This window comes from Balaenoptera musculus, chromosome 13 (genome assembly GCF_009873245.2).
Source record: "Balaenoptera musculus isolate JJ_BM4_2016_0621 chromosome 13, mBalMus1.pri.v3, whole genome shotgun sequence".
Classification (NCBI taxonomy): domain Eukaryota; kingdom Metazoa; phylum Chordata; class Mammalia; order Artiodactyla; family Balaenopteridae; genus Balaenoptera; species Balaenoptera musculus.
Genome location: NC_045797.1, coordinates 77,481,084 through 77,504,578, shown reverse-complemented (window position 1 = coordinate 77,504,578; position 23,495 = coordinate 77,481,084). Strand labels below are relative to the sequence as shown.

General features: G+C 44.2%; 2 protein-coding genes across 2 annotated transcripts in view; one reads left to right on the top strand and one right to left on the bottom strand.

The window, feature by feature from the left end:
* VSNL1 (visinin like 1) overlaps window positions 1-7,962 on the top strand; it is a 100,521-nt gene extending 92,559 nt beyond the window's left edge. The window contains exons 3-4 of the mRNA XM_036874085.1: window positions 2,371-2,586; window positions 6,897-7,962. Of these exons, the coding sequence (XP_036729980.1) occupies window positions 2,371-2,586; window positions 6,897-7,094 (414 nt within the window). The 3' untranslated portion in view covers window positions 7,095-7,962. The remainder of the gene's footprint in view (window positions 1-2,370; window positions 2,587-6,896) is intronic.
* A 10,429-nt stretch (window positions 7,963-18,391) lies between these two features.
* SMC6 (structural maintenance of chromosomes 6) overlaps window positions 18,392-23,495 on the bottom strand; it is a 76,038-nt gene continuing 70,934 nt past the window's right edge. The window contains exons 25-27 of the mRNA XM_036872878.1: window positions 23,029-23,181; window positions 19,433-19,530; window positions 18,392-18,598 (exon numbers count right to left, since the gene is read on the bottom strand). Coding sequence (XP_036728773.1) covers window positions 18,484-18,598; window positions 19,433-19,530; window positions 23,029-23,181 — 366 coding nt within the window. The 3' untranslated portion in view covers window positions 18,392-18,483. The remainder of the gene's footprint in view (window positions 18,599-19,432; window positions 19,531-23,028; window positions 23,182-23,495) is intronic.

Sequence of the window (23,495 nt, the reverse complement as noted above, 5' to 3'; positions counted from 1 at the left end):
TTCTTGGGCTATTTCACAGGTACCCGCTCTGCCCAAGACCACTGAACGTGAAGCAGGTGACACAACAGCAAACAGCACACCCCTAGAGAGAGATGAAGACCACTCATGCACAGGGCACATATGATATTGAGAGAGAATAAGAAATACATATTTGGTCTTAGTCCCCGGTTCCTGACACAGAAGCTTCTAAGACTCTTGGAATCTCTGGAGTGATAACAGTGTCTTTTGTATGTTAATGAGATAACTGGTGGCTGGGGGACCCCTAGCTTCAGGACTGGGGCAGGGTTGGGAGGGGGGCTGGTCCCAGAAAGACAATGGCAGATTAGAGAATTGGGACTTTCAGCTCCAACCCCGACCTCTGGGGAGGAGAAAGGGTCTGGAGATTGAGTTCAATCACCAATGGCCAATGATTTAATCAATTATGCCTACATAATGAAACTGCAATAAAACCCCTCAAACTACGGGGCTGGGGGAGCGTCCAGGCTGGTGAACGCATCCAGGGGCTGGGAGGGCGGTGCACCCAGAGAGGGCACGGAAGCTCCACACACCCCCATGCCCACACCTTGCTCTCTGCATCTCCTCCGTTGGGTTGTAACCTTATAACAAACTGGTAGTAGTAAATAAAGTGCCTTCCTGAATGTTGTGAGTCGTTCTAGCAAATTATCCAACCTGAGGAGGGGCTGTGGGAATCCTCCAACTTCGTAGCAGGTCTTTCAGAAGAACAGGTGGCAACCTGGGACTTGTGACTGGCGTTTAAGGTGGGCGCAGTCTTGTGGGACTGAACCCTTACCCTCTGGGGTCTGCTGTAACTCCAGGCAGTTAGGGTCAGAATTGAATTGAACCGTAGGACACCCAGCTGGTGTCCAGCCAGTTGGAAAATTGGTTGTTGCGAGGGGAAAATAATAAAACAAACCCACACACATTTGGTGTCCTAAGAGTTATGAGTAAAGAACAGTTCAGAGTACGTGGGAGAATAAGTAGTCACAGAATAAGTTCTTTGATTAGAAGAGACTGTCAGATTTTTACTTTCTGAGATTAATAAAATGAGTCGTGCAGTTTCCAGCCACTAAGTTTTGGGGTGGTTTCTCACACAGCAGCAGCAACCAGAACGGGTCCTGGCACCTGGAAGTGGGAGCTACTGAAATACAAGCCGAAGTCAGCTCCTCCCCTGGAACACTTGCCTTGTCCTTGGCCCGCCTGTATTGGCTCCTGACATGAAATGTTTATTTTGCTTCTGGAGGGAAATTTTCTATTGTCCAGTGTGCTTCTCAATGTAGGAGGAGTGGGCAGCCGAGCTCAAGTCCCAGCGCACAATGTACGGCGAGAAAGAGGACACAGCCCAGAGGGGCCACGATGCCGGCCGTCTGTGTGCGGCCAGCCCCGCCCACTTAGCAAGTGGCAACACCTACGCAGGAACAGGAGCCCCGGTCGCATCCTCAGGAATCTGCTTTGGCTTTTGTAGTTGCGGGACTTATTCGTCCAGAAACACATACACACCTTCTCTGCTTTAAAACACCACGTGGTGCGCTTTGGTTTTGTTTTGGGGGTGGGGTGAGGGTTGTTTCCTGGTTTCCTGCGCTCCACCTGGAGAATGTCCTTTAGCTTTGCTGGGGCAGAAGGTCAGGTATCAGACCGGGATCCCTGCTGCGTGTCACCGGCCTAGATGCGCGTCTGGGGCCGCGGCCACCGCCTCGGGCTCCGTGTTCTCACCACCTGTGGGATCTGCCCCTCCTCCCCTTCCTGTGCCCATCCTGGGTCTCCTACAGTTCCCCGTCGGCTCTGAGAAGTCACCTCTTTACGTCTCTCAGAAATAAGCCCGGTCATGTTCTATTTTTAGTGGCTCTTAAATGATCTGCCAAAAAAAAAAAAAGTGCCCGTAAGAAGAAGTCACACCCTGGACCCTCACCCAGGGAGACGGTTGCGGGCTGGGGACGGGGGAGCCGCTGGCCGGAGGTCGGGGTCATGTCGCTCGGGCCCCGCGCACAGTGGACCTGGATTGTCACACCCAGAGGCACGTGGAAATCCAGGTAGCACCGCCCCGTGCGGGAGAGAAGTCGGCTCCGAAGCCGCAGATGTGGAATCTTAGCGGCCCCAGTTCAGGCCCCGCCAACCCAGAAGTGTCCCCAGCCTCACCCACCGGAGAGAGCGAGGGGCCTGGGAGCGAGGACACCCGGACGGATGGCCTCCCTGTGCCAGCCCTTGGCCTTGCGCGTTGGGCCAGACCCTGTCCGGGCAGCCGAGCCTGTCCCCAGTCCCGGGTGGCTGGGCTAGCCCGGGCTGTGAGCAGAAAGCAAGCGAGCGGTGGTCTTTGACTCGGGGTCTGTGATTCGTCCCCTCCCGACGCCTGACCTTGTGTGTTTTGCTCTGCAGTTCTTCCCGTATGGAGACGCCTCCAAGTTCGCCCAGCACGCCTTCCGGACCTTCGACAAGAACGGGGACGGCACCATCGACTTCCGAGAGTTCATCTGCGCGCTCTCCATCACCTCCAGGGGCAGCTTTGAGCAGAAGCTGAACTGGGCCTTCAACATGTACGACCTGGATGGCGACGGCAAGATCACCCGCGTGGAGATGCTGGAGATCATTGAGGTGGGGCGGCGGCCCCTGGGGTGTGGTCAGGACCGGGGCTGCTGTGGGCACGACCGGGGCTGCTGTGGGCACGGCAGGCCGACCCCTGAGAAGAGGCTCCCTGGGGCGCAGGCCTACGGCAGCTCCCTTCCACCCCCCAGCCAGGAGCCCTGCCGGGCCTTGACTTCTCCGTCCCTGCTCCCTTGCTCCATTGAGGCGCTGGGAAATGTCACATCACAGGTCCAAGCTGCTGGGCCCTGGCTGTCAATCGCCATTTCAGCCAGCCATGCTCACAGTGTGACGTCTCCCATAAACGTAAGCCTAGTGGGTGCAAAGGATGGTATCAGGACTCAGTTTCTCCAGCCCGTGTGTTAGCTCTGCCCTTCTGGACGCTGCCCTCTGACTCAGACCAGCTCCCTCCACTGTCCATTCCTCCAACGGCACAAGATCCTGCCCGCGGCCCCCAGGTTCCCATCATTCCATGGGAAGAGGCATCTTTCTCAGTTGCCTGTGCAGACATCCCAGGACCCCCTGCCCACTGCTCTGACCTTAACCTTCCACCTTCCACACTCGTCCCTACACACCGTGCTCGAGATGCCTGGGCTTTCCTGGTCTTCCCGGAACACGCAGCCTCACGTGAGGGCCTTGATGTCCTCTCTCTCTGCCCAGGGCCCTTCCCCGGGCCCCTCACTCCACTCAGGGCTGTGCCCTCATCTCACCTCCTGGCAGGCCTTCCTCCCTGCGTTCCCCTCCGCAAAGAGTGCCCATGCCCCACCCCAGGGCCATCTAACCTCTTACCAACATGACTTTTTGTCACAGCGTTTATCACTGCCCCAAATAACCTCATATGGTAGAACGCAAGCGCTGTAAAGAGAGTACTGCTGTATCCCTAGAACCCAGAACAGTCCTGGAGCCTGACGGGCACTCAGTTACTGATGAATGAATCAGTGCCTTTTCACTGACTGACTGTCTTAGCATGTGTGTCCACCTCTGCACCGACCAGTGTGACCCAAGGTGGAAAAGGCACCACTTGCCACAGGCCAGAGCCAAGTGTCCCATCCTGGAGCTGGGGTGAGGCCCCATCCAGACCACGGAGCTGAGGTTCAGGGAGGGTGGATCCCCAAGTGAAAACTGGGGACTGATGGGAAGAAACAGTAGCCAAAACCCAAGTGGCAAAACCCCCAGATGCCCACCATGCTACGCTCACTCTCCTCCCCTGGGGCGGCTCCCCAGCGCAGTTCGCTCCTCCTGCGGCCTCGGGAGCCCTGCCTGCCACTTACCCACCCTCCCTTGGCATCTTTAGTCCCTTTTCTCCCTTTGGTACCCACTTACCTTCCCAAGTAAATTGGAAAACCCAACAGCAGCAAGGGTCAGGCCTGGCGTTGCTGCTTTCCTGGCTATAGGGCTTTGAGGACACCAGAGCCTCAGTGTCTTGGTGAAAAAATAAAGGTAATAAAACCTACCCCCAAGTCTGTGGTAACGATTAAGCACATGGCACGCTTCCTCTCATGTAGGAAATGCTCAGTAACCGGCAGTTAGCTCTCGAGGCTCTGTCTCCCTTGGAAATACCATCCGCCTCAACTCTCAGCTTCTTTCCTTCTAATCAGCCGTGTCACCTTCATGTTCCCTCTGCATGTGGCTTCCCTTCTCCACCTCTGGTATTTTCACCAACTTCTGGCCCTTTGCACCTGCGCCCTGGCACCCTTTCTGGCCTCTAGGTTCCTTTTTGCTGAGCTACCTTTCCAGAACCAAGGTATCAATAACTGATACAGTCTTTACAGCATCTCTGTGCTCCAGGAGCTGCTCATTCATTCGATCAAAAGGCTTTACAGAGCAGTTCCCCTGTGCCAGGCACAGGCACACAGGTCTCTGACAGCTGGTCCAGTCAGCATCTGTTTGCTTGCATGTCTGCTCCCGCCTCACTGCCCATCTGGGGCCCCTCACTCTTGCACACGCACAGCTGGCCATGCTTTTCCCCTGGAATGTCCTTCAGGGCTCTGGGCCCATCCAAATCCTCTCACACTTCAAGGTCTAGGTTATCTTGCCACGTCCAAGAAGGCTTCTTGGCCCACTTCACCCTAGAGTTGCCCACCACCTTCTAGGCTCCTGTAGCCTGTAGTCAGCTTTTCTGCAGGCGCCAACCTCCCGCAAGGTTGAGGGGAGACAGACGTGAAGAGACACAAGTGCCCACCCTGGAGGAGCTCACTGACCCGAGGGCCTGCATCCACACAAGTGATCAGGCAATGACAGCAGAGTGAGGCAGGTGCTGTGACGGGGGAGGGTCAGTGCGAGGAGAGACCAGCAAGGACCACGTAACCCCAATGAAGGACAGTGTATCTGCCCTGAAGTGTTGGGCACAGGCCTAATGAGTCCACAAGTTTTGGTTGAATAAGAGAGTACTTGAGACAGTTATTTCTTCCTGGGAAAGCACCTGTGATAACATATCTTTTTTTCAGAGAAGACAGTGCTATATATTTCGTTGCATGCTGGAGTACCCCATGAAGCATATGCGCCTACAGGGATTCCTTACATTTGTCAGGGAACACGTTCATACTTAGTTGTGAGCCTGACATGCCCTTGGCCTAGGTTGGTGTGAAGTGTGAGTCTGCGTCTGGAACGTCATTTCCTGGTTGTCATGTTCATGATCCCAATTGCAGGGCTGCATCTTGGATACGGTTAATGAGACCTGGCCATGTTCAGAGTTGTTAGATGCGGTCCAGGGTGGACTTTTTGGGTTTACATTTCTTTCTGCCGTGTCTTCATCAATGGTGCATTTGTCGTGCTAACAGCCTTTCTACCCATTGCTCCTTTAAGCCCTTTTCATTTCACCCTTCGGAGGACAGAGTGAGAGTAGCAGCTTGCATGTGTGGATGACCCATCTGTCTCTTTTTTAAAGTCCAGGCGTGTCTGCTTTTCCCTCACATACCACTCAGCCTTCTAGGTTAATCAGGACCCCCTCTACCAATTGTCCCTCAAATGAAATGTCAATAGTCTGATTCTTTTTTTTTTTTTGGTTGCACCATGCTGCATGCGGGATCTTAGTTCCCCAACCAGGGATCGAACCCGTGCCCCCTGTATTGGGAGCACAGAGTCTTAACCATTGGACCACCAGGGAAGTCCCAATAGTCTGCTTCTTTTAAAGTCAAATGTCCTAGATTTTTTTCTACCATAAATCAACACACTCTAGTTACAAAAATGAGCAAACAAAATATATTTTATCTCAATAGACATTTTACTTGTTCAATGAAACTCTTGTTATGGTTTACTCTTTCTAATTGGCATTCTTTAAAACTTTATTGAGTTATAATTAACAGGCCATAACTTCACCCATTTTAGCTTTACAATTCAATGATTTTTAGTAAACTTACCGAAGTATGCAGCTATCACCGTAATCCAATTTTAGAATATTTTAATTCTCCCAATAAGGTCCCTCATGCCTGTTGGTACCCCCACACTCTGGAAACTACCCTTCTACTTTGTCTCTATGGATTTGTCTTTCTGGACATTTCATATAAATGGAATCATAGAATATATGTTTGGCCTTTTATATCTGGCTTTTTTTTTTTTGAGGTTTATCTATGTTATAGCATGTATCAGTATTTCATTCCTTTTTGTTGCTAAAATAGTATTCAGTTGTACAGATATGTCATATTTTGTTTATCTGTTTACCAGTTGATGAGCATTTGTGCTGTTTTCACTTTGGGGCCATTATTTAAAAAGCTGCTATGAATATTCCCCTGCAGGTCTTTGTGTAGATGAGCATTTATTTTTTTAAGGCACTTTCCTAAGAAAGAAACTCATTTCTACATTTAATTCCCATTTGGAGAATTAATTATGCACAATTAATTGAACTGGAAAATGGAATCTTCCTACTCTGTTCTTTGACTTATGAACAGAGTCCCTGATTCACAGATCCCCCTAAACTAACTTCTTTCAGGGCTAAATTTTACTGGTCCACCTTGCTTGCTTTCTTAACAGATTGTAAGTTGGGACCACACTTCATCTTTTCCTAAATCTCCAAGGAGTAGAGCTTGTTGCCTCTCATCTGACCTCAAACTCAGAATGTTTAAAACTGAGCTCATCATTTTCCTTCCTGAACCTGTTCCTAATCCGTTATTCTTGATCTCACCACTACTCTTCCTAATCACTTCCTCCAGTCAGAAACCTGGGGATCACATGAAATTCTTCTCTATCCAATTGGTCATGAGACTCACACAGGTTTGATTACACCACTATCTTACTTTAAACCATTTAAGGAGTCCTTTGAAGTCAATTTAAATTCTTTACGCTATCATAGGAGAACTTTACGGTCTGTTTCCTGTTTTCCCAAGGCTATCTACAAAATGGTGGGCACCGTGATCATGATGAAAATGAATGAGGATGGCCTCACGCCTGAGCAGCGAGTAGACAAGATTTTCAGCAAGATGGATAAGAACAAAGACGACCAGATCACACTGGATGAATTCAAAGAAGCTGCAAAGAGCGACCCTTCCATCGTATTACTTCTGCAGTGCGACATTCAGAAATGAGCAGAGGTCAACGCTATGGACTGCACAAAAGTCTCAATGTTCCATTCAGTCTGCAGCTATTAACACACACACACACATACACACACACACACACACACACACACATAAACACACACACACACACACACATACACACACACACACACAAATATTGCTTGGACTACCTATAAATGGACTTGCTTCTTGTGTTTGAAACACTTGTGTGCATGAGAATGTCATTTGCTAATGAATTTTAAAAGCATATATTATAAAACAAACAACCTGCCACAATGTGATATGTGTGATATCATTTCATTAAAAAAAAAAACCTTCCTCCTCCAAAGCCTGGGCAGAAATGTGCTGCAAAGAGTTATATGATTTCTTGTTCATGTTTTGCTAATGCTCGTGTCTCCTTGATTACATAATGTTAGTAGCACTGAAACCCTCATGGTAATGTAACTGAATTACAAGCTGTGTCACCATTCTCCTGTAAAATAGTACTGGACAGACACCCAGAGAGGCCCTTGACTCCTCTGTGTGGTCCACACACAAGAGCTTGTATTATCAGTGAATATAAATGTACGAAATTTGCATGCCTTTTAGGTTTGCCTTAATTCTTACCTCATTTGCATCCTATGAATCTGGAAAGAGCTGTGTTGGAATTAATGCAGTATAAAACTTAAAAACACTGCTAAATGACTCATTAATTAAATATATCTATCTATATATACATATACTCAAAGATATTATTTATTGAAAGTAAAAAAAAAGATGTATGTGTATTGATTTTGCTTGAATTTTCAAAGGCTTCCAAAGAGGTGGCAATAGATGTCCCAAATAAATTTATAACATTTGACTTTTTCCCTCAGTTCTTATCTCAGAATTTTAAGTTTGAAACAGGTGTTCATAATTGTCAAGGGTCCATGGCAACAACTTACTAAATTTACCTTTGAACACACAACTTGGGAATTCAAAGAATTAGTGACAACCAAAGGGAAAAAAGCAACTTCCCAATGCTTCATCCTGGCCCTCAAAAGAGGGACAATTAATATGGCGTGTAAAGTTTAAATAAAACATAAAACTTGCTCATTCTCATATGACAATACATGTCTTCTCAGTGTGACTGTGGTGCCAGCCACGCACTATGTTTTACACAACTATGTGGAGGACACACTTCTCTGGCTGAGAAACGTCCTCCAAAAAGCTGTCTTTCCAAATCAAAAGTGTACTCGTTGTTTTAACGGTGGAACAAAATCCTGACCCTTTTAAGCTTGAGGAAGGAAGGCAGAGAGATTCCATCAAGAACTCTAAAGGCGGGCCTGCGTTTTCAGAACAAGCCTGAATGAGACCGTTTCTTTCTACAGTGCTGTCCAGTAGAACTTTCTCGGATGATGGAAACATCTGTACCTACACTGGCTACATGTGACCTTTGAGCACTTCCAGTTCAGCTAGTGTGACTGAGGGACTGCATTTTTCATTTTATTTTAATTAATTTAAATTTAATTTGCCACGTGTAGCCAGTAGTTATTGTATCAGACAGTACAGTGCTAAATTATTCACTTTTTATGGAGTGCCTTTTTTTCTAAATACTCCTCCTTTGTCTGTCTTAGGATCATTAAATGAGACCACAGAGTAGGGCCTGATGATTCCATTCATCCATTCAACAAGAAACTGGGAGCGAGCAAACCTCCCCACAAACATTCAGGGCAACGACGGTACCTGAAACCCTGACAGAAACAAACGTCTGCCCCCAGAGAGAACAGTCCCAAGTGCTAATAGGATGTCCTGGTGCCCTTAACCCCTGTGCTTGGTGAGTCCAAAGGAGAGATGTTCTGTGCCTCCCAATATGCTCTCCTCTGACTGAGGGCGGGGTGGGGTGAGGAGCTGGGGAGACTCCTTGGAAAGGCACTTGGTTGAGTCAAGCTCCAGGCAATGAATTCATAGCAAATTTTCACTGATCACCCTCTGTGCACCCAACACCATTTGTATGGGAGGAGACAGACAATAAACAATAAACACACACACACACACAAATGTCTAATTGTAAGAACTATGAAGAAAAGCACAGCAAATAAAGAAGGAGGGAGAGTGATGGGATGCAGCAGTGGCTATTTCCTATAGGCTGGTTAGGTGACACTAATGGAAGACCCAAGTGAAGGAAGTGAGCCACGTGGGTACTTGGGGCACTCATGAAAAACAAACCCTGCAGCAGACTCACTGGTAAATAAATAAATAAAATGTAGAAATTGGGCCAGCAAACAGACATCTTGTTTTGTGCTTGTTTTAGTCCTCTCTGCTCTGCTAGTGTCGACTGGGGCAGGGTCCTGACAGCGGTCCAGCGGTATTGGTTAGAATAAGTGTACGTATGCCCTCTGACCCAGCATTTCCACTCCTGGGTGTGTTGCCCCAAGAAGCTCTCACAGGAGGATGTATGGGGACTTGTCCCAGGATGTCTGTGACAACTCTGTTTCTGGGGTGGGGCCTGGAGGCAACCTAGTGGTTCACGACTAGAGGACTAGGTAAGACGTGGTGCACGCACCCTGCGGCGTACCAGGCTTCAGCTGGAAACTGATGTACACACAGCAACAAGCACATGTTTTTACAAGGCTGAAAGGGGAAGAAAGAAACAATAAAATCTATTGCACCGTATAATACATATAAATGAAAAAGACATTCTCACAAAAGTACACAAAAGGCACATAAAATAAAAGCAAATATCCCACTGGAATTGTTTCCAGGGTGTGCATCACAACATCTTATCCCCAAAATGTGATGGCTTAAAACAGAAGCAATCATTTTATTATTCCTCATGGCTTCTGTGGGTCAGGAATTTGAGAAGGTTCACCTGGATGATTCTAGCTGGGGGTGTCTCGTGCAGTTGCAGTCACATGGAAGCTTGAGCTGCAACAGGTGCCTGGAGCAGCTGGGAGTTGAGAGGGCATCTCTCTTCTTCCAGCCTCAGGGCTTTTCCACATGGGCTAGTTTGTTCTTCCTCACAGCGTGGAGGCCTCAGAGCAGTCATACTACTTGCCTGATGGTTCAGCTCTCCAGCACAAGTATTCCTGTGAAGAAACTGGAAGTTTCATATTCTTTCCTGACCTAGCCTCAGTAGTCATGAAGTAACACTTGTCCAGCATTCTATTGGTTACAACAGAGTCACAAACCTAGTCATAGTCAAGAAGGAAATTAAACTCTATGTCTTGATAGGTTACAACAAGTTTCTAGAAGAACAGGAGAGATGTTTCCACCCTCTCTGGAAAACGATCAGCCACAGTCTGCCCCGTAGCCACAATTCACATCTCTTCCACATACGAAATGCACTCACCTGCTCCCAGGCAACCACAAAAGTCTTACCCCATTATGACTTCAGGGTCAGGCTGGAGGCCCCAAATCTCATCATCTACAGGCTCCTCAGATGTGGTTCATCAGGTACAGCACACTGAGTACCATTCTTTTTGATCCAAAGGCCTGTGAACCCAATGGGTAATTATTGCCCCTTTTCCCCCTTACACAACATAGAATGTTGGGACAGGTGAAGTATAACTGCAATAGAGACACACTTTCAAAAAAGGGGAAACTGGAAAGCTCACAGCAGTCTCTGGTCCATAGCAATTCTGAAATCCAGCCACGTACACCTTGTAAGTTCCTTGATGAGGACTGAGTCCTATTTTCTGCAGATTGTTCTCCATGGCTTTTGGCTCTGCATTTTGTGTTCTTGTTCCTACCCTCTGAGTTAGCCTTCCTTTTTTATAAAAAAAAAAAAAAAAGTAGTCTGTTTATAGCTGAGGACTTTGCTCTGCCTACGGCCTGCCCATAAAAGTTCAGGAGTCCAATACCTTCTTTTCATTTTTGTACTGTCTCTTTCAGTCTAAGCTGATACTATTCTTTAAAAAAAAAAAAAAACTCTTAAGGGTTTTTTATGTATCAGTTTATAAAACCCACTCCATTAGAAGGGGCTCACTGTGTGACTACTAAGGAACAACACCCCTTATATTCTTAGAAGCCTCTTCTTTAACGGAGAGGAGCTGAAAGTCACGCCCTTAGAAAAAGGCCCTTTCACACTCGCAGCTCGGCAAGGATGAACCGAGGCTGGGGAGCCCAGCCCAGGAAGCCTGTCCCCCACACCCCACCAGTGACCCCACAGCCACACTGGCCTCCTCACACGCATGGGGCCCTGTCTCGGCAGGTGTCCTTGTCACGCGGCCCGTGGGCCTTCGTCTGCAGCCCCTGCATCCACTTGCCCCCCAGGGAGGCAGCCATGAGGGAGCAGGCCAGCTGTCACCGCGATTGACGTGGCTGATTGGCAGTGGGGTGGGCACTCCCAGTGCCCCCCGGCTGTGGGTGGAGCCCCCTCCAGGGCCCCGTGATGACACCCTCCCCTTGCTCTGCGTAACGGTGACAGATGTGGTTCTAAGATTGGCTGCTGGCCCCCGCCCACCACGTGCGGGCCCTGAGTGGATTACCTCTGTTTGGCCTGGAGGTCGCACAGGGACGTCCCCGTTCTCTCTGACGGCGGCCTTCATTCCTCCTGGTAATCCGGTCCCGCTCCATTTCCTTCTAGATTTCTAACCTCATTAACTCTTTCATATCACAGCCACTTTCCTTTCTCAACACAATTAAAGCCAGTCCTGCCCCCCCACCCACCAAAAAAAGAAAAAGGCCCTTTTTCTGTCTGAAAAGGTCTAAAAGCACTGCCTTAGATCTTTCTGAGGTCCTAACCAAGGGTCTTACAGTTCTACCCTGGATTTAATTTTGCACTGAAGCCACACTATAGTTTAAAAACCAGTTGTCGTCTGGAAGAGTGTGGGAATAAAACACGGCTCCTTATATGTAACTGCTTGCTCTTTAGTTCATCTCTCCCCTCTCACATTTTGTCATAGGCAGCAAGAAGCCAGGAGGTACTTTTCACATTCTACCTGCACATGTCTTCAGCTAGATCACCAGTTTATTAGGTACATTTCCTACTTTCAATGTTACTGTGGCATCAGTGATGCCAACTTTCCACCGCTACATAACAAGGGTCCCCTTTGCTCCTGCTTCCGATGGCATTTTCCTTACTTTCTTTTAGCTGTCACCAAGAGCATCCTTGAAAGTCTTAAGTTTCTGCTAACACTCTCCCCAAGGCCCTTTAGGCTTCCAGTAGCATCTTCCTCAAGGCCCTTTGGATTCATGCATTTGTGACTCTAACCCTCCTCAAGGTCCTTCCAGCCAGTGCCACATGGTTTATATTTATTTTTGTTTGGGTACTCTTTTTTTCAGATACCTAAATCTGTTTGTTACTAATGCTATGTGACAAATCACCCCAAAATTTAATGGCTTGAAGTAATAATTATTGTATTATCTCTCATGGTTGTTTGGCCCAGGATGTCAGGAAGGACTCCGTTGGGCAGTTCTGGCTTGGGAGGTCTATTGCAGTTGTAGTGAGATGGGGGACTTGGGAGTTGGAGCAGCTGACGGTGGCTGGGCACCTCTCTTCATGTAGTCCCAGGGCTTCTCCGTGTGGTTTCCCCACACAGGCTAGTCTAGTTCAGGCTTCCTCATGGGGTGGTAGCCTCAGGGAAGTCAGACTGCTTCCATGGTGGCACAGGGATCCAGCACGAGTGTTCTAGAGACCAGGGTGGGACTTCCGCTTCTGTTCATTGCCTTTTCTGACTTTGCCTTGGAAGTTACACATTTCTGCTGTCATTCTAATGGTTATAAGTGAGATACAAATCTGTCTAGTTTAAGAAGGGAATTAGACTCTGCAAGGCAAGGTTTTGGAAGGACACAGAAGGGATCTCTTGTTGTGGTCATCTTCAGAAAATACAATCTGCGTCAGGGAATGAAGACGGGAGGTGAAAGGAAATAAGTACGGCATGGACCAGAGATGAAGGTGAGCCATGAACTGAAGGGTGTGTTTTTTTTTGTTTTTTTTTCACACACTCACACATACTGTATTTTATGTTTACAAGAGATAAACAGACTAACACCAAGCATTGTAAATGGATGACCACAACAAAAAGCAACAATGATTGCAATTACCAAACACGAAACACACTCATACTATGTCATAATATTGACATTCAGTCCAGTAATCCTCCACTGTAACAGCTTCTTTACTTTGCAGTGAACATTGATTTGTATATTTTTTTGCCTCTGGGTCCTTGTGGGATTTTTTTTTTTTAATTCAGACAGAAAGTCACAAAAATTATACTCATCCTCATCAGTTCACTCAGTCCCATGTAATTAATTTTTTTTTTCATCTTGATCTTTTGTTAGCACTTTTATGAGTTCATCAGTTTTTCAATAGAGTTCTGAAAATGCTTATTCATTCAGTTCAGCAGTACAGTCAGTTACCAGAAACCTGTACTTGTCAGAGTCTTTTCCATGAATTCCTTGAAGATAAAACACTTTTATAGGAACATTTTTGTAAAAGCATCAGAGTACACCCAGAACTGTCTGTAAATGACAAAAGACTTAAAAATGACCACGGTTAAAGATCTGATGAAAGTTCATAATAATGCAATTGACAAGGAAATTCAGTTGTTTCTGAGATATACATTTTAAAGTAATAACTAGAATTATGACTTATAACATTATACCAGAACATATAAGATTTTTAGAAATTTCATGTAATGTCTGAAACATTTACATTAACATATTTCCATACAAATAACCCAAAGAAAGTTTAGTATTAGTTGTTTTGTTTGTTTGAAGGGTGTGTTTAACACAACTTCTGTAACTGAGTTCCGTTTAAACACACACACACGCCCCTCAGCAACGGGCATCCTCAGGAACCTCAGGGTCCCTCCCAGCCTGTGGTCCCTTCAGAAAGGACCAGCTGTGGGCATCCTCTCATCATTGAAGTGGGCCTGGGTTCTATCAGTTCCAGCTTATACTCAGCTTCTCTTTTGGTTACCATGTTAATTGGTTCTTTAACTCCTGCTGCTGTTCTGAAAGGAAAATGCCCCCAAATGTCTTACTTTTATTCTAGCCTGAACTCTTTCTGCGTTTAGAAGACCTAAGTTTCCATATTTCCTCTTTTTTATTTCTTAAATATCTCTAAATTGTTTTTAAAAGGGAATCATATTGCTTTAAGGCTTCCTTTTCCCTGTAGTTCCCTCATTCAGGATCACAGTCTCTAGATGAATAACATGAACCACTTTCTTAAAGAGGCCAGATGCTGATTTCCTCCACGCCGCTGGAAACCATGTCAGGAGGTAAAACACACGCTTAAATAGACTTCTTCAGAGAGCCTTACCGCACCAGATGTGCAGGGGTTTAGTGAGAAAATGACAGTCAATTAGAGCTTCTAAATAAAATGACACACTGTTCCCTTAGGTCCTTTTGTGCAAGCAGTTCAGTTTCCCATATACTTTGGGCATGCAATTTGGGTTCTTCCCAGCATTTTGCAGGCGAAATATAGATCTCGAGACTCTTACCTTATGTTATTGTTTCCCAAGTTCTTACATTTACCAACGTAAAGTTACCCATCAAATACCCGATTAACTAAATGGTTGTCTCAAACGCTGCCTGCTCAGATCAGAGCTGCCATACGTCTCCCCACCAGCCATCCATCGCTCTCCTACACAGCCGCCCCAGCTCTCCACAGCCGCATCTTCCCTAGCTCTGTGAATGACACCACCACTCGTGCGGTTTTTTAGGCCCCAGACCCCAGGCCAATGATCCTTGATTCCTCTCACAACTCTACAGTACAGCTGACCCTTGAACAGTACAGATTCAAACTGTACGGGTGCACTTACAGGCGGATTTTTTTCAATAGTAAATATTACAGTGCTACCCCATCCACAGATGCGCAAGGGAGACAGGAGGAACCGCGTATATGGAGGGCCAACCATAAATTAAACTCGGCTTTTTGACTGCCCCTAACCCCTGTGTTGTTCAAGGGTCAACTGTATTCTCATCAGCAAGTCTCACTGCCTCTGGACTTCGAATCTGAACACTTCTCTCTCGACCACTCTGGTCCAAGTCCCCATGACCTCTGACCTGGGTCACTGCAAAAGCCTCCAGGTTGCTTGCTCTTTCCATGTTTGCCCAACTCTAATCCTAACCTATTCACACAGCAGCCAGAGGGATTCTTTGAAAATACTTACCAGACCAGGTCTGAAAACCTGCCTGGGACCTGAAACCATCTTACTTCTTTGCCTCTGAACCTCATTCCCTATGCTAAGCTCTGGTCTTGAGATTTTTGGACATGAAGTTCATTCTCACCTTAAGGTCTTTACACTCACTTCTTCTGCCTGGAACCGTCAACCCTACATCTTTCCATGGCTCTTCTATCGCTTGTGTCAGGCCTCTGCTTAAACATTACCTTCTGCAAAGTCTTTCCTTAATACTTCATCCAAAATACCACTCCCTTCCACTCTCAACTCCTTATCCTGCTTTATTATTATTCACAGCAATTACCATAATCTGATATAATACATGGTATTATGTTTCTCTAACTAGACTTTAAGCTCCATGAGGGCAGATTTCGTATTACAGTCGGATTCCCAGTGCTTAAAATAGTCCCTAGCACATGGCAGGAACTTACTCATGTTAATGAATTAATCTCTGTATCCTTAAACTGAAGAAAACTTGGGCAGCAAAAGGTCCCTTAAGCTTGATGATTAGTGAGTATTCTCAGGCCGCTTTAGTATCTATGGATTCTATCCAGATGTCAGAGCCAAAACGAAATAGGCTAGGTATCAATATTATATAAAATTAAGAAAATTTCATTTGCTGACTCAAAGAAACAACTAATTTATATTCACTCTTTAAAGAACAAAACTCTTCAAAGATATATCAAAAAATATTTTGATATACCTTCAAGTCCACAGGCATTTAGTTCAAGTTATGAAATATCAATCTGTTTAAACTTTTAGAACTCTAGGTTTCAAACCAATTCCTCTGAAAATCTGAGTTATGCAGAGTATAGGCCTCTAAGCAGATGAATAAACAAGTCAAAAACCTAACCAGGAAATTATTGACTCAGGACATAATTTGTACTAATTTTTACCACGTCTAATTCGCATTCAGGGAAACTTCTAAGCAGACACTCTGGATCACCTGGTTTTCACCATAGTCAGCAACAATTCTGACCCAGTTTGTGAGTCCCAGGCAACAGTTTCTTATGCAGAACTGAAGCATTTCGGTCTCCATATACAAACAGCCCAGACACTTTGAAGACATGCAAAAAGGCACCAGGGAGTGGGAGGAAGGGAGAAGGGAAAATTTGGAAAATACTTCAGAAGAATGCAGTGCCTCAATCTGTAGTGTTGATGATCAGTATGAGTAACAATATTCCTTAAATGTTGGTTTATTAAAACTAATCACATTTGTCATTTTTAAGAACGATTTTCATCATGTCTAACCCAAAGTTATGAGAAGGTAGGATTTAAAAGTCCAAAGCAGCATTTCTTCTTTGTTTCCCAGGACTTCACGACTCAGTTCAGTCACACCTGCCCTGCTGATAAAACCAGGGGTAGAAGAGTCATCTCTATGAAGTATTCAAGTCACTATTCATGAAGGGGCTTGATTCTGTCAATTATAATATCTTCCCCAATTCACAAAAGGATGACTTTAACTACAGATAAATTTAAAGTTTTATTTTTAGAAGTTACACATATTTCAAAAAAGCAATTTCTTTTTATTCCAATTAATATTACCATTAATTAGAATATTAATTGAAAATATTTTCACTTATGATAGTTGAAAGCAAAACTTTGTGAGGCCAAAGCAATGAATAATCTTCAACTCAACAAGAGATGCCTGGATACCTGAGCAGTCTACTTCCCATTCTGTATTAAGAAGCACAACATTAAAAAACTATCACAAAAATTCAGACACTGAAATTGTTTAGCGAATAAAAGTTTATGCATTTGGTATATTCTACTTCATTTTTTTTTTATTTGAAAAAGCACATGTATGTTAAAATAGTTTTGATACAAATGAATTATAAATGTACCTTTAAAAAAAATCAGACTTTGTATTGTTAGTGGAGGATGTTTAAAACATGCGGCACACGTTTTCTCTTTCTGTAAATTCTTAAGATTAGAAAAGCACACTTTCTGGACTTCTCATTTACCAATGGATCTCAACTTAAGACTAAATTAGACTCTCTCCCCTCACCACAAACAAAATCCAGTTTTTCTCAGTAACTACAGAAGTGTCGCTGCTTTTAAAATAACTGTCTTTTTCTTAAAATACTTCCTTTCAATTTCACAAATATTTATTGCTAGCAATATAGGGAATTCTTCTTGTTGGATATCCACGTCTTTTTAAAAAGGTTAGCACTAATCCTAGTATCAAACATAGAGAATGCAAGGAGTTCTACTCATGTTTTCTTTAAAAAAAGGTTCATAAATACCGTTGCTTACAACAGGCTATATTTTATCATTCTAAGAAGCACACTTTTTAACAACTCTAAAATCAGGGTGTGTCTTGTAACTGACATCAGCTCCCTATCAGCAGCTGGGCCTTTGGCTCCCAGCTGCTTCTCTGCTCCAGGGGGAGCTGTCCTCTGCCCCAATTTCCCCAGCCCTCTCCTCAGCCTGGTCTGCACAGTGCCTCTGGCCTGTGTCCTCGCTCGGCTGAGCCAGAGCTTGAGACGCTTTGGACTGCAAACTGCGGGACTTTAAAGCAAGCAAGCAATCACGCTGCAGGTCAGGGTGCACCAGTGGGTCATAACCCAGTTCCGACACAGGCTGGACACTTAGGGTGGATGATGGTTAAGGGACTCAGAGAAAGACACCGTGTCAGGATTGGCAGTGCTTTAGTAAAGCTCTGACAACGTGCCTTAATAGAGAGCATCTTAAATGTGATGAAACACAATAATTAAAACTACCGTCCAAATCTGCAATTGTATCTCTAGGGTTAAAAATGACCTCTGCAGAGACTGTGACCAAAGTTCCTACAGTTCTGTGTAGGTCCCTCCTCATTAGTAAGCACAAAACAGACAATGAATCTACTGTAAACTGGTCCCTGTTCACAGCCCGTCTGGGCGCTGCCCCACCCCCTGCAGTGAGAATAATGTAATATTCTGGAAAAGCAAAACTAAATATAACTGGGTGATCAAATGTTTATTTTAATTCTTACAAAATACTATAGAAATGAACCCAAACTAAACAGATATGTACATGTACATATGTACAAAATTTTAAACTTCTGAAAAAGAATCTATAAAAGTAGATGGTTAAAATAACAAACAAAAAGATCTAAAACCAGTACTATGAAGTTGATTTTCTCAAAGCAAAGTAATTATAATTTTAAATTGCGGGCTGTGGCCGGTCTTCTAGGCTTATTGTGTCAGATACATGAGTGAGTCCTTCACCGCAGAATGTCTTCAGTTTCATTTTATTTCCCATAGTCCCAGGCGTCTCCCCTTACACGTCTTTCAACATGAGGGTGTGGCACAGTCAGCCACAGTAAATCAACCCCGGTCTTCTTCTTCTCCTTGAGACACAGGTCGGAAAGGCAACGTAGTTTGTCCTCTTTCAGGATCAGACATTCGAAGAATTCTAATCAGTTTACTTGCTGGAAGTGAACTAGAGGAAGCAAAATTAATTATTCCGATTTCCAAGAAAATTTTTTCATAAAAAAAGAAAAATTCTAATACTACCTCATGAAAATATATGTCTAAATGGCTGCTAATGGGGGGATATGTCTGATATCTGGAATTCTAGGAGAAATATAATTTGCAATAGGGAAATAAATTTTCATTTTTAAAAATTAACTTCCTGCTAAATGCCACGGGTTTTCAGTTTGGAGGAAAAAGAAAATGAAGGAGATTTATGTATCAACTATCTCTCTTATTCTCCTTGTCTAGTCAGGAAGGAGTCACCTGAATATTTCCAGTCATAAACTTGAGTCCCCATACGATCGAGTGACCACTTTAGAGAAAGAATATCAACTTTTAAGTGACACAGAGCCTGACACTATGGAGGTACCTAATAAATGCTGACTGACAGCAGAGCAGCGTTCTCCATTTAGGAAGACTGCTACTTGTAAGTCACCAGGAAAAGAATCAAGACTAGGAAAATCATGAATTGCTTCTTCAGTCTAAGCAGAATTACTAAAATTACTTTATATTAGTTGGGTCATGATAACCACAGAAGAGCAGATTCAAAATAGAAATATTAACAAGTCAATAATCATATTCGATTAAATTGCCTCTGTTAATGGGAGATAACACAAACAAAATTTTAAATATCTAATACGGGAAAACTACATTCGATTTCTGGAACTAGTTTAGGGGTTAATTTTTCTTTTGACTGGTCATTTATGCATTTGCATTTTAAAATTAAGAATATAAAAGATTTCTCACCCCCTTTTATATACTTGATATATATATAATTCATAGAAGAGTTTTAAAAAGTTACCTCATGCTTTGAGGGGTAAGCAGGATAAACTGTCTGAAGCGCTGGGAATCTGCCATCTTGAGTATCATGTCCATCGCAATTCTACGGTTAACCATATCCTGGAGAACAGAGGCAGAAGTCAGAGTTGCTGCTGGGTCAATCATGTTCCTGTGAAAGCAGCATTCTGCTGGTTGTTACAAACCCCTGGATTTTTACCCAAGGATCATCCATTATCTTATCTATGATGCCAAGCAATTCATACATACTGTGAAAGATAGTATCTAAAATTATTAGGGGAAAATAACTGAATAACGTGTATCTTCCAGGAATTTCTATAGTCAAAGTATATAGCCCCTTGCCTCAAATATACTTAACAATTAAAATAATCGGAAAATAGTCAAAACATACAACTAGATGTTGCAGAGTGAATCTAATTTCTACAGTAATATTTAATTACTCAGGAGAACAGTATCAAAGGTGACCAGATTCAAACTTACTAAGTCTCTCAAGTTTTCCCTCAGTGATTAAGGTGTTCTAAAAACTCTGTCCCGGGGCTTCCCTGGTGGCGCAGTGGTTGAGAATCCGCCTGCCGGTGCAGGGGACACGGGTTCGAGCCCTGGTCTGGGAAGATCCCACATGCCGCGGAGGAACTAGGCCCGTGAGCCACAATTACTGAGCCTGCGCATCTGGAGCCTGTGCTCCGCAACAAGAGAGGCCGCGGTGGTGAGAGGCCCGCGCACTGCGATGAGGAGTGGCCCCCACTTGCCACAACTGGAGAAAGCCCCCACACAGAAACGAAGACCCAGCACAGCCATAGATAAATAAATAAATAAATAAATAAATAAATAAAAATTAAAAACTCTGTCCCCATCACCTTCTACAATTTGTACAATGTGAATCAATTTGAATTTACAGACTAATTTCTCAGTTGAATCTTTAAAATAAGTTAAACAGCACATCCGCGTATAGGGATAAAATGCTTGGTTATAACAGGTTTTGACTACAGGAATTAAACTGTGTGCTTACATTTTCTGAGTTAAATAACAGAAAAAACAAAAATCAAAGTACCTCTCTCCTCCCTTGAAGACTCCTGAAATTTGAAAACACAGACAAATGAAACCACATGTGGCCGTACCGTACGGCGTGGCGGTTTAGAACCTGGGCTCTGGAGACAGACAGGGGCCCTGCATCCCAGCTACACTGCTCAGTGGCTCTTACTCTATAAATTCTTCCATCAGGCATATCCCTAAAGTAATCTAACTTAACGTTAACAGAAGTGACCAGAGCTTGCCCAAACTGAAAACTGTCCTTTCAAAACAATGCCTTGGGGAAGCCCATCATTTAATAAAAAAGCTGCCAATGCACCAAGAAATATTTATTCATTTCCACTGGATTGGTTCTCAGAACTTGGGTACATTTTTCTGAATAATTTCAATGAGGCAAAATGTCATTCTGACTAAGAACCTGTAAGTTTCTGAAAGAGAAAGAAATTGTTCAGAATTATATCTGACCTATAAGATGGGTGATAAGTCTACATAATAGCATTTTGGACAAAAATATTATATGGAAAGAGCAATCATCTATGATTTGTGAATCAGCTGTGAAGCCAAATCTCAGAGGAATTTCTAACTAATCTTCAGCAGTGACAGCATAGGAAAAAAAAAAACCACTGAAGGATTGTATAGCACTTACAAATATGAATTCTGATTCGTAAATAAGCATTTTCTAAATCCTAATTATGGGCTAGGCATTAGGAGTTAGAAATATGATTAAGACAGAGTTGATAACTTCAAAATTGAAAATTTGGTGGGTGATTCAGACATGAAAATAGGGGATTGCAATAGAATGAAAAATATATAAATATAATATATATAATAATAAAATGTGTATAATATATAATATTAGATACTATAAAATATAAAAATAACGCAATTGCACGAGTTGATGTCAGGCGGTGCTGAGGAAGCTCTGAGAAGCCCCTCATCCTGCCTGGCAGGGTGGTGGCCATGGAGGCTACATGAAGGGGACAGCCGAACTGAGTGCTGAAAGACGAGTCGGAGCGTGACGCACAGCGAAGAAGAGCACAACGCGCAGAGGCGCAGTGTCTGGGAAATCACAGACGGCTTAGTCCAGCTGAAAAAGTCAGGGGATACTACATCACGAAGGGTTTCAAAGTCACTCTTCAGAATTGAACCAAAGATCTTCAAGCAAGTGAGTGACCACAATTAGATCTATTTTAGAAATATAAACCTGGCAAGACAGTGAAGGAGGAACTGAGAAGGGGCAGGACTGAAGTCTGAGAGTCTGGACAGGAAACGATGACAACGAGCAAGGGGTGAGGACACGAGAGGCAACAGGAAGAGCAGGGGGCGGGGCCCAGGGAGATACTTTAGAGAGGACGAGACAGAGGTCAGACTTAATGTGTAACAAGGAAAGAAGAATCACAGATAAATCACTGGTTTTGCAGTTAGGTGTTGGGTTGGAAATGGCAATTTGCAACTAATCAAGGAAAAGAATTCAGGAAAAGAAAGGCCTGGAGTAGAAAAATTCAGACTCAGACATGCTGAGTTTGAGATGTGGGCTGTTCACTAGATAAGGTCTCACAGGTAGTCGAGCACACGGGTCCAGAGAACAAGAGAGATGTCAGAATGAGATGCTTAGCTTTGGGAGGGATCCAAACGTAGACAGCAGGCTGTGGGACTGTGTGTGCCTGTGTGTGCGTGGGCCAGGGGTAGGTAGAACGTGATATCCAGGAAAATTAACACCACTATGAAAAACAAAGAAGACCTCAAACATTGAAGGGCACCCGAATTAGGGGAGGCAGACTGGCACACTGAGAACAAAGAGGAGGTAAGAAGACACAGTTTAAGAGATGGAAGGTCAGTCTGTGGTGCCATATACTTCACCAAATTAAAGTTCTTATGATTTTTGCTAAACAAGTTTTGCTGGAGTATTGTAGTCGAAACCCAGGTTACAGTGGATTTAGTAAAGAAGGAGGCAAGAAGCAGTAAAGAGAATGATTAACAGCTGATTTGGGAGGCCCTACTATGTGCCTGCACCACAGTGAGCACATTACAGACAGGACCTCACTGGAGCCTCGCTCTAACCCTACGAGGTAGGAAAGGTTAATCATCTTATTTTATAGCTGAAGAAACTGAGGCCCAAAGAGGATAGATATCTTGTCCAAAGTCAGCTGGGTGACTGGTGACAGAGGTGGGTCTCAATCTTCAGTTTTTTAACTTCGAAGTCCAGTGTTCTTGCTCCCTCATGTTACACACACTGCTGTTTTGAAAAGCGTGGCTGTGCAGGAAGGGAGAGAACAGTGGCGAGAGTCAGTGAAAGCAAGCGTGGGGAACTGCTTATAATTACGTGTAAAAACGGAAGACGGAGGCGAACTGGGGAAAAGGCTGCAAATCCAGGACAGGGTCCCTGCCAGTGTGGTATGTTAGCAAGGGACAGAACTGGAATTCTTTGGTTCTTCTCTATCACTTATCACAGACTAAACTGTCAGAGCAGGATCTTTTCTGTTGTGGGTGAAACTAAAGAATGAATTGCTTCCTTTCAAAATATACATTTCAAACAAACAAAAAATTAGAGAATTTAAAAGTCAACACTACCATGTAGACATCAAACTCATCCAGGCATCTGAAAGGAGATTCAGCAATGGACCACAGAGAAAGAATGAAGCAAACTGTAGAAAAAGAACGTTCGCCGCCAGATAAGGCTCTCATGTCATTGAAAGCGGCTTTGTTTCCCTCTCCAGGCTGAACCTTGAATGAGTTGACAAAAAACAAAGTATAGGAAAAAAACAGATTAATTTCTTTACAAAAAAGATTGGCTACCATTAGAAAGGATGAATTTATAGTAAAAAAAAATCACTTAGTGACTTGGAAATGACATCTATTCAAAATATTTTAGAGTAAAACAGTGAGCTGTGTAACGGTGGTTTCTGTTTTATTGTGAGAGAATCAAACTGAAAACATTTTCTCACCATAACCAGATCTAACATACCAAAGTCCAAAGGCTTAATAATAAAAGTACCAACGTTAGTCCAATTTCATTTTTTGCATGTAGATATCCAGTT